The sequence below is a fragment of the Hetaerina americana genome, unplaced genomic scaffold, assembly GCF_022747635.1.
Source record: "Hetaerina americana unplaced genomic scaffold, ioHetAmer1.1.p SCAF_27, whole genome shotgun sequence".
Classification (NCBI taxonomy): Eukaryota; Metazoa; Arthropoda; class Insecta; order Odonata; family Calopterygidae; genus Hetaerina; species Hetaerina americana.
In genome coordinates, this window is record NW_027286841.1 from 5,486,243 (window position 1) to 5,498,498 (window position 12,256).

The following is a 12,256-nucleotide window of genomic DNA, read 5'->3' on the forward strand; positions in this document are numbered from 1 at the left end:
ACATCCTAGGCCTAAAATCAATCTCATTGCTGTTGAATCTTTCCTAGATGAACTGTGCAACTATATTTTTGTATTTTTTAAATACCCTTCAAGCCACCACTAGGGTGTGTGGCAGGGGATGAATACACACCGGACTAATTTCGACCGGAATATTTTTACTTTACCGCAGTCGGACAATGTTATTCTGATCCCTTCTCGTTGGTGGAAAAAATGACAACTTAAACCTATCTGTTCTACACTTGATCTCTCTAATTTTATTGACATGATCTCGCCTACTGTTGTATGATGGGAGTAATAATACATTTTTAACATCACTACTTAAGAGACGTCCTTCCAATTTATGCAAGAGATTTAACCTGTAATTTGACCTTTGCTCCTTGAGTGATTCCAACCTAGTTGCTCTGTGCTGCACACAACCAATTAGGCAATTAATCCAACTTTGTGAGGATACCATAATACCAGCGGCATTCTAAATGAGGCCTAACCAACGAAAGATAATATTTCTCTTGGAAATTTTCATCACATTTGCCTAGTACTTGTTCTAATAACCCCCCTTTGTTTTTAGCTTGTTCACATTCTATACAATGATTTCCTTCATGGAAACTTGCCTCAATGATCCTGTTTCTGATGGTGAGTTCTCACTGGAAACATCTCAGCAAATATTTAGACGTGAGTGGCTTTTCTCCTGTCGTCGAATACTTTTCCCAAATTTGAACCACTGCTCTCGGACTACTTGAGCGCCCCATGAATTTCTTTCTCTCCATCATTCGCCACTGTCATTTACACTTCTCCCTAGTTTGTATCAAGTCTTCCTCTGCCATTTCCTCCATTACTGATAGCCATGCCATGAATGATATAAAGTTTTTCATAAACTCATCAATGGTAATCAGTCATCTGAACTTCTTTCCCTCCCTTCGAGCACCTTGGCACATGAAACGATTCAATTACCTCTTTCATTGTGCCATCCCTCGTCTCTCAACCACAAAAGGCTCATCAACATTTACCCATACATTGACCTCTAATGCAATAACGGAATGCCTCCCTGACCCAGTCCAGTCCTGCCGTGCTCTTTCTCCCTCCTCTTAATTCTCTTCCGACCTCCTCCTCTTCCCTACTACTCATTTCATCCCCTTCATTTACATAAACTAAACTTCATTTTTTATGCGGTGTTGCTTTTTGTTATCTGTTAAGTTTTTATCAATATCATTTGTTTTCCTTTGTTATTGTTCTAATGCAATTAGCATTTAGCACATTACATGTTTTTGAATTAAAAAAATTTATTAACTTACCAGAGGGAATACTGTGAGTTTTGGGTCCGGTTGCATTACTTGTGATATTATTTGTTTTCTTCTTTGCCGGTTCATCACTTTTTTTGCGATTCACTGCTACAGGTTTAGTGGCTACCTCATTGTCCAAGTCCTCCTTGTAAGACTTCCTCTGTAAAATAACCCTTCATATGGTTTCTCTTTTGTAAAATCTGATGATTGCATCTATCATAATGAGTATTAATTGCTGACATATTTACTGGTGGCATACATTTAGGATGGATAGAAGCAATTGTGAGTACATGAGAATAGATTGAAAACAAAAGCTAAACAGAATCGTGAAGAGGAATGCAAGTGCCCTTTAAGGATTTATAAATGTAATATGAGTAGAACTGATCATCCTGAAAGGGGCTACTGAGTTTCCATTACATTCAAAATATTATCCACTGCTTCAAATATCCCTCCCTATCTATTTGCAACTAATTATTACATGCTCTCATTCAGTCTACCAAGACTTTTAGCTGCAAATGAAGATTCTGAAAGAGATCATTCTCTCTGCAGTGACAGCACGGCCTCTGTCCTCAAAAGAAAAAAAGCACCTGATTCTAACAATTGCCTCACATTTAATGGGTTTACTGAGGTGCTTTTGTGCATTTTGGTTAATGCCAAAATTTCATGGAAATATCAGATTTTTCAATACTTTTTTATAAAATAACAACCAAAAGTTTCCCTAACACAGGAGGTCACACACTGTGTGCTCTTTAAACTTTATCTCAATGTGTTTTTTATGACCATTCATGGCACAATATGGGCATGATTACATACGGGTGGCATTGCAGGAGGTTCTTCGTTGGTGTGGGCCAATGGCGGGAACTCATCTCCTGACGATGTCTCCTTCCCTCCAAAGATATCAACCCCATCATGTCCAAAGGGGCCTTCATCGTCAGGAGATACCGTGCTCTTTTTCAGCTTCTTCCTTATGGCATTGTTTTCAACAACCAAGTCATCAGAATCATTGCTGGAGGAAGATTCCTACAATGTCAAGCAAGGGATAATATATGTCAATACTCCCACAGTATATTTATCAACCTCTACCATTAATAAACAAATATTGACCAGGAAACATTAGAAAATCAATATTCATTTACTTAGCTATGAATATTCTTTAACAGATTTTTGAATCTATTTTTGCTATTACTACTCTTCATCTCTATTCTCTATGAACAACTTATCTATAAAAGTTATTCAGTGTTATAAAGTGTTATTCAATTTATAATAGTATAGTCTTCTAATTTATTTATGTGAAACTCATGCTATGATAAATGAATTGTGACCTGACAAAATTGTAGTCAATCCTTGCTGAATGAATAAATTATCCCTTTTGCTGCTGTAAACGTACATAGTACCATTGCACGGTACGCTGCAGTGAATGTGTCTATTTGCCCTGCCTGTGGTACACTGTGGATGAACGAAAAGTGAAGAGTCAGGCGTGATATTGTGGAATCGAGACATAATGAAAACTTCGTTGCAATTTTCCACAGTTAAAACTTTATTGCCGACCATGGTTTCGATACACTGTATCATCTTCAGCTGAAGATGATACAGTGTATCGAAACCATGGTCGGCAATAAAGTTTTAACTGTGGAAAATTGCAACGAAGTTTTCATTATTTTCATTACTGTGGATGAAATTTCTCTTTCTCCCTTTTCCACACCCTCTCTCCTTTCCTTTGGAAGAAGCATGATTCTATTCCCTGTCCAATAGTTAGTCCTACTTTTCCCCCACTTTCTCGAGATGAGAATCTCATTTCCTTGGAGTCACAGAGTCTATAGTCCCCCACACTATGCCCCCTGGTGCAAGCCTTCCTTGTTTAAGGTCATCACTTACCACAGAGTGGCCCATGCATTCCCTAGAATTCTGGAAATTCTCATTTCCCTAAACTTGAAGCTATAGGCTCACATTGCTCATCTTGAGCAGTGGGTGTCCAATTTCACTCTCCCACCCTCATCTTGAGGACTGAATGCGTGCCTTTCTGCCATAAATAGAAAATGAGGGCTCGGCAAAGAGGATGCTGTGGGCATGCTATTTGCATGCGATGAAGACAGCGAAAAGTTTGCGGATAATATTCTCTCTGGCTCTTCAGAAACAAGAGTTGGTAATGAAAGTGATCCCGATGACGACAGCCCCTCAGTTGCTCCCTCCTAGAGCCGGGTTTGAATCCTGGGGATATTTCCCAGTGGTTTCCCTACTTGAGGTGCTTTGTGGAGAGCACTTTGAGTAAGCACACTGTCTATCGGATGGGTTGATCAACTGCAGACCCCTTGGCACCTTTTGTTTAGAGTATGCTAATGCCAATGCTGGGTTTCTCTTCATCCTTCCTCCTTTCCAATCCATCGCTAATGGTACAAATGACCTCGGAAGTCGGTCGCCTTCCCTAAAAAACTACAAAAAAGTTTTCCACTTAATACTATTTTATGGTCAAATTTGCAAGAGTTTTCATCTCTGTTGCTACGCTTCTCCTAATTCCTATAGCACTAAGGACTTTCTCCATCAAATCACACTCCAAATGTCGCATTAGTCCAGGGGGTAGAGCATTGGACTGCCGACCGTAGGGTCCTGGGTTTGATTCCTGGGCAAGCCTCTGCGCACCTGCAGCTCCACCCAAGCTATGTGATTTTTCGGGTAACCTGGGAAACCATAACCGGCACAGGGAAAGGAATTGGTCCCCCTACCCTGATGTGTGAATTACAGGTGCCATCGGACTTAATACTGGGTGAACTCGACTATCACCTACCAAACCGACCTTCGGGTTGATTACTGTGTTTATGGTTTTTTTTTATACCTACAGGGAAAGGTGGAATAATGCAATGTCAAGTGCTCACCCATGCCCGATTCCCTGAGGCCTTTGGGCCCTTTTGATCTTCAACTTCATCTTCATCGAAGAGCCCTTCATCGCCCATGTCCCCAGTGAGTGATGAGCCGCTGTCATTGAGGCCTTGAGCCACCAGATCCTGGCCTATGGACAAGTGAGCATCCTCTTCGTCCTCCTCTTCATCATCCTCCTCATCTTCATCTTCATCTCCCCCGAGCCCCACCCGGTCGTCTTCCATGAACTCCTTGGAGCCAATGAGATGGGGAAGGGGCTGCAGGGCATATGGGTTCCTTGGCTCCAGCACCACAGCAAAGCTGATTCAAAAAGACAACATATGCTGCTGGAATACCTTCACAAAAATTGACATGCATAAATTGGAGATTTCCATTTTCTACACAGAAACCAAATGCAATAAAAATAAATTGTCATTTTTTATGTCGGCTGAGGATAATGAAGAATAACATCAAAAGGTTTGGCTGTCGATCGGTGGATATTGTGAACATTGGGTAAAAATAATCACGCATTTACTTCCATTAAAAATTTAAGGGGAAATAATTGGTTATTTTTACCCAAAAAACAACAAAATGATCATGAATTTGAGAAGTATAGTATGTATAGATATATACCACTTGCAATTGTGAAACTTAACAAAAGTAATAGTTCGAAGCTGCTTCAATGCCTAAGGTGACATACTCAAAAAAATTAGTGAATTCAGGAATATACACGAATTGGAATTTAAGTAACTCCAATGCGAAATACATGGCAAATCATTATGCTTCAATTAAATGATTGTGGAGGAGAAAAACCAAACTAAGACTCTAAAATGGTACTCTACCACATTAAACATTGTCAAAACCTTCAGCCACAGGATCAAAATCAATATCAAATGTAAAAAAAAACTTGTGACATTGTATGAATAAGTGGAGAAGGTTCTCATAACTTTATTCAAGCTTAATTCCAATAAAGCACAGATAATTTTTCAATGAATGCAACACACAAACAAGAACGAGAGAAGAGTATGTAGGTATAACTATTAAACACTTCACTTTTAACTGTTGAGAGACCAACCTCTTCCTACTGTCACGCGAAGCATCCTGGGCGTCCTCCTCCCCTTCACTGTCACTGGCCGGAACTTCCACACAATCAAATTTGGTGTCAATGACAGACATCCCGAGCAGTATAGCTTCAGCGGCCTTGGCAACCAAGGCAGCCTCCCCACCCACCACACACGCTCCCGCCAATGCACCCTTGCCTCCATCGCCCTTCGACCCCACCTCTTCTTCCTTCTCATCCTCGCAATCATCATACACTCGGTTCTCCACAAACTGGTTATTCGAGAGCATCAGGAGAGCATTGGTGGCATTCTGGACATCCACAGACGTGTTCCTCATGTCTTCCAGCAGGGAGTCCAATGCAACTTCCGCTGTGTGAGTTTTCTGCATGAGATTCTAATAAAAAGAAAAGCATTTGGATTGCAAAAATAACATGGCAGGGGCATGACAAGTTCAAATAAACTAACCATATTTAGAAAAATATACCTATGGTACATAGATGAAGTCCTAAATTTAAGATAACAATCCAACACCCACATGAAATAATTAATCTGCAAACAATGGAAATATGACTTGGCAGAGGGAACATCTCAAAACTAATGATTTATACACATAGTTAAATAAATGAGAGCTAACATAATACACTACATTTCCAGTTATTCAGTCATGACATTTCACATAATTTACGTAAATCTATTGTAAACATTGTGGCTTTACTAAGGTTCTCACGATTTATGATTTCTCATCGATGTCGGGGTTTTAACTTGCTTTCATCACTCACTATTACCAATGCTCCTGAATTACTTTCCATGGTAGTTGTCAAGGAAAGTAAAGCTTAACACTTATTCGGTTAGATTTAACATCTGCCTCCATTGCTACCAAAACATTCCAGTGTCCACAATGCCTCTGCATTATTTTTTCTCACCGAGTTTTATGTGTAGCAAGTATTTAGTGCCTTGTCAAAACAGTTATAGAGAGCATGATGAAATGCATAATGTTTCGTTTATTGGAGGGAAACCTAAAAAAAATTACCCATCTTCTGGAGGTTTTCAGGCTTTTTATTCAAGTTCCCAGCTATGGTGTGTCATGACAGTAAATGACAAGCTCACATTACTGCAATAAGCATTTATTTTTCAAATTAGAAAAATGTAAAACAAAACCAAATTCGTACAATATTCTCATAGTATTAAATGGGACTAATGTCCTTCATGGAACATGCAAAATTGCAACACTCTGCAAACAGCACTCCTGAAGGGATCTTTGAGAAACTATAGATGAACTTAACAAAAGGCAAAAACGGGCAACAAAATTAAAATGCTCAGTGCTCCTGAGGCCATTGTTGCCAGTGAAGATGAAAGACTTCCACTGACAGCGAAAGTAACCTCAAGGCTCACCACAAAGTCCTCCCGGTGCCAAAGAATGAATTTATTTTTTTAAATGGGATAACTTATGGGCCAACAAAGTCCGAACAATGAAAACTATTTAAAATACATTTTGTGATGCTGCTAAGTTATGGAAAAGAATAACCAAAAAGTTTACCAATGATATTTTGATAAGCAGTGATGGAACTCAACAGGAGCCTGAATGCAGCATGAGATGAAAAATCATACCGTTACTTTGCGATGGGAAACTCATTGCCACCACACACTGACTACGCACACATCATTTAGTATGGCCAACATTTTATAAATATTGAGATATGCATGCTTTCTTAGAATAAATAACTTTAGCATTTTATTTATAGCTCTCTTTCAAGTTTTCTGATATCACCAAATTCAGAAGTTCTACTAATCACATGATAACACTAATCATATTTTTAAGATTCCTTTCTATTAAATGAATACAAATAAAAAGAGACGTTTCAGATGTGATATGATGGAATACCATGTTTAATTAAAAATGGATACATGTATACAGATGATATGTCATAAAATACAGTACTTTTTATTATGTAATTGAAATGTCCCACGGCATGGTTATTTGCTCTGCATTCCTGGAAATGATGTCCCACAGAATTCTCCTCGCTGATTCAACTTTTCCTTGGATGAGGTCACACATTGCACCTCTTCACACAAGGTCTGAATTTTCTGCCAATTTAATATCCCACCTTTATGTAGTATGTGTGCCCTTTCACAGTCCTTAAACTTTGGCACTTTTTATCTGCCTTTTATTAGGCCCATTACTTTTTCAGGTATCAATGCTTCCCTTCCATCCATAGTTTTCTACATGGCTAATAAAATTCCAGGCTTCATTTCCAGCCATATTTTTTAAATCACTCATGTCTCTACATTTTCCTGTTTCCTTCACCGATTTCCATTATGAATCCATACTCGGCTCAGTTCTCTTTCCTTTCCTTACTCCCACTGAATCTTAATTATCTTTTACAACTTCTTTTCAAATAGCACTTCACCAGTGCTAAATTGTGATTGCTGTGGATACCTGCCCCAGGGGTAGCTTTTGCAGTCCTTGATTTGATTCCTAAATCTCTGCTTCACAAGCATATAGTCAATTTGATACATAGTAAATTGAATGTTTACCCAATTTTGAATCCTCTTCCAATGCTTTTAAGTCTCCCAGGCATAATTACGTGTTTCCGCTCCCTTTACATTGTTGGTTACTTTGGCGATATCACCATGCATCACCTCCACTTTGTCATCATGGTATCAGCTCTTGTCGGCATGTTAACTTGTACCGCTATGGCATCCACTGGACCCTCTGTTATCTTCACCATGATTTTTCTTTCTTCATATTTTAGGAATCTCTCCATTCTCATTGCAACACTTCCGTGATATTCCGTCAGGCCAACTCCAGCACAATGCAGCCCGCTGGCAAGACCCTGTCACTGCCACAATAAGAAGTGTCCTCCTTTGGACCATTTCATTTCTCTTATACAACTAAGTTGTCTGACCCCATCGTTCTCCGCACCATCTCTGCCTTTTGTGCAGAGATCAGAATGGGGGACTAGTTGGTTGTACTTAGCATGTTCCAATAGCCCTGATGTGAATTGTAATTACGTAAAAGTTTACAGTGAAATAATTTACCTAAAGAGATTTCCATCATGTCTGCTATTTAATTCAACAAAAGCAAAAGATAAATCTGGTAAGCTGCTGCTCCTTAGGATGGTAATGCAGTGGTTTCGTATTGTTTTCCACAGCGCAGTGAGGCAGCCATTAACAGTAATCATTACCACGCCTGCAGTGAGACGAGTGCTGCTGTACCAACCAATGAGGTTTTTCCTTCACTCAAATAAAGGAGGAGGGCTGCTACCTAATACTCCGGGTAATTGGCGACCTATTGTTTGGCAACAGCCACCTACAAAGTTATGGCCCCTTCACTAGCTTTTGAGGGACTTTTAGGGCATCTAACCCTTCCTATGTCCTCCAAGTAGACTACGAATTGTCCACCACCATTCATTGGGTACACTTGCTTATTTCGAACATAACCTCCATAAATATTGAGGTCGACCAACCATTTGCAACTCACTGGAAATACTCCATTGCTTAACGCTCGGCAATGAGATGGAATACTTATAAGACCATACGTTTCATTTTGCATGCAACAAAGGTAGCACTTGCAATCACCGAATTGAGGGAGAAGAGGGCAAATGATTACATAGGGGAATAAAATGCGGTGAGATATGATAGTATACCATTTCACCTAGTGTCATTTAATTCTACTGTTACAATTATGTTAAAATACAACAATCTGGTATTATGTCAAAACGATGGCGTCGGTTAGAAAGATAATCAAAAGTGTGTCAATGGATAGCAAAAAATATCACATATTAACGGATCCTTAATCAAGGAATACAAAAAGGAAAATACACGGATATTTCCACACAACGTTTCGCATCTGTGATATTTTTTTAACAGGACATCTGCCACAGATATTGAGGTTACAAAACCAATCCCTAGTACGGTTGAATGAGGTTATTTTTGAAAACCAATTATAAAAACTCTGAAACAAGGAAACTATTTTAAAATAACCGTTTCATATTGATGTTGCTACGAACTGACACAAATTTTCCACTTGAGGGTTAAATCAATAATTACCTGGGAAAATTCTTGCAAATGCTTTAACAGGCCAGCATCCCCTGCTAAGTTCCAGTTGGAACAGTGCGCACGCATCTCTTCGGTACTCCATGGTCTCTCCCAAACCTTCTGAATATTGCTGTCATCCTAATTAATGAATACAAGATGCTTTGAAAATACCTCATAATACACCCATTGTTTTTTGTATACAAGAATGACAACAGATAAAAGGCGATAAGAATATACGATAAGTAATAAGTTTATAATGACAATTGAGTTAAATTTTAACCAACATGCCACGTTACGTAAACAAATTTCCAAAGAAAGCACCAAATTTACAAATAATTTGTCTGAAAGGACCTTAAAATATAGGCACATCCAAGGGCAGAGACAGAAAATTTTATAAATATTTTGGTTTACTGCAGCTGAATGAGTACTACCTAATCTTGTTACCCATCAAATAAATGCGTACACGCTTAACAAAATATTATTCATGAACCCGGAAAAAATTAAATAATTTAAAAATAAGCAATCACTAGTGCCCATGATACGAATGTAGCACATAAGAACATCAAATTTTCTAGTTCTAAGGAAAAAGTTCAAACGACGATACAACTGCAGCAGCCTATCCTTAATACAAATTAAGGCTATCGCATTCACTCCGAGGGCTTTGAAATGCTTTTCCAATGCATTAAAACCATGTATTCCAGTAAATATATAAAGATCTTACCATTTTCAGATATTAACATGTTCCCCACAGGTACCAGCGATATTGTCCTTAATTTATGCAGCGCTTCAATGCCTTCATTTGTACGTGAAGCAACGAAATTGAAAGTTTTATAAGCGGCTGCGCGGTCAACATTAGGCGCGATATTTAATGCTGGCGCTTAAAATGTCAGGATGCGGCAAATTGAAGCATTCCTGTTATGTAAAACGAAATCGCAAAATAATGACTTATTTTGCTAAAAGTATATAGGATAAGATAGTGTGTATAGGAATATTCTATACTTCATTTTCATATACCCTAGATATAATACCGACAATTTTTAATCAGTGCTCTTGTCAGTTTCTTTTTTCATGTTCTCTGTTTTTATGTACTGTGTTCAAGGTGTGTGTATATATGTATGAAAATGCGTATGCTTTATATATGCGGATATTTAGATTGAGGTATGCATGGTTCAGCTGGGTCAGTTCTGTCCGCTGAAAAAGTTGTTTGTCACCGAAAATTTCAGAACACATATGTACCCCCTCTCTTACCTTGTACCTTTTTTTGATTTATTATCCTCATCCGTGGGGTCACGTAAAATCTATGAGTGTGTGTGTACCCTTGTGATCTGCTCGATTCTATCCACCACACCATTTCTGTATTCGTCTTGAATACTATATGTGGTCCTATCCCTTTTCTTTATATCTGCATCCATGTGAATCAATATGTAAGTATGTATGAGTTATGGAAGAATGTGTGTGTGTGTATATATATATATATATACACATACATATATAATATAATATATATACATATAATAATGGGCTGTCACAATATAACACAAATAGAATAGAATAGCAACATTTAAAAGGACACTCACACGGTAAATTGTTCGAGCTTTCGGCCGTCTCAGAGGCCCTCTTCCTTTTTATTGTGTTAGCCCATTATTATGTCGCTCGTGTGAGTTTTTCCATACAATCCAATCGTTATATATATATATATATATATATATATATATATATATATATATATATATATATATATATATATATATATATATATATATATATATATATATATATATATATATAGTATATATGTATGTATATATATGTATATATATATATGTATATATATATATATATATATGTATATATATATATATATATGTATATATATGTGTATATATATACATATATATATATATGTGTATATATACGAGGGTCATCCGGAAAGTAGTACCCGTTCGTGCCGCTTGAAGTGCTGACGACGCGAGTAGCCGCTGGACGAGGTCAGATAGCTTCAGTGGCTTGTCTGCCTTCTCTGAGCCAAGTTGCGTGACGCTAGCATTGCCTGTGTTGTTTCTGTGATTGTTTACAATGTTTAAAAAAATTGAGAACGCCGCCAGTTGTGAAGTGAGGGCAGTGATTAAATTCCTCAATGCAAGAAACGTTCGCCCATGTGATATTCATCGCCAATTAAAGGAGGTGTATGGAGACAATGTAATGGACGAGTCGTCTGTTCGGCGGTGGTGTCGCAACTTCAACATGGGGAGGGGGAACACACACGACGATGAGCGTTCGGAGAGACCGTCTGTCATTACAGACCAACTGGTGAGCTCAGTTGACGAATTCGTGAGGAACGATCGGCGCGTCACAATTGATGACATCTGTGAGCATTTTCCCAATGTTTCTCGAACAATTGTTCATGAAATTGTTAAACACCATCTGCATTATGCAAAAATTTGTGCAAGATGGGTCCCTCGCGTATCTCAATGAGCTGGCGGCGAAGGACTATGCAGCAGGAATACAGAAACTTGTCACACGTTATGACAAATGCCTTAATTTGCTTGGAGATTATGTTGAGAAGTAGTTTAAAGTATCCTCTTTCAAATAAAATTTTTTATGTTTGTTAATATTTACTTTTGTCTTTTTATTTCACGAACGGGTACTACTTTCCGGATGACCCTCGTATATGTGTATATATACATATATATATATATATATATATATATATATATATATATATATATATATATATATATATATATATATATATATATATATATATATATATATATATATATATATATATATATACATATACATATACATATACATATACATATACATATACATATACATATACATATACATATACATATACATATACATATACATATACATATACATATACATATACATATACATATACATATACATATACATATACATATACATATACATATACATATACATATACATATACATATACATATACATATACATATACATACATATACATATATATATATATATACATATACATAT

At 37.5% G+C, this 12,256-nt stretch overlaps 1 protein-coding gene across 1 annotated transcript in view; it reads right to left on the reverse strand.

Annotated features, from left to right (window-relative positions):
• FAM21 (Family with sequence similarity 21) overlaps window positions 1–10,001 on the reverse strand; it is a 28,955-nt gene extending 18,954 nt beyond the window's left edge. Inside the window, exons 1-6 of the mRNA XM_071586868.1 lie at window positions 9,951–10,001; window positions 9,242–9,367; window positions 5,206–5,585; window positions 4,148–4,451; window positions 2,091–2,297; window positions 1,290–1,437 (exon numbers count right to left, since the gene is read on the reverse strand). Of these exons, the coding sequence (XP_071442969.1) occupies window positions 1,290–1,437; window positions 2,091–2,297; window positions 4,148–4,451; window positions 5,206–5,585; window positions 9,242–9,367; window positions 9,951–9,953 (1,168 nt within the window). The 5' untranslated portion in view covers window positions 9,954–10,001. The remainder of the gene's footprint in view (window positions 1–1,289; window positions 1,438–2,090; window positions 2,298–4,147; window positions 4,452–5,205; window positions 5,586–9,241; window positions 9,368–9,950) is intronic.
• Between the last annotated feature and the right edge of the window lie 2,255 nt (window positions 10,002–12,256).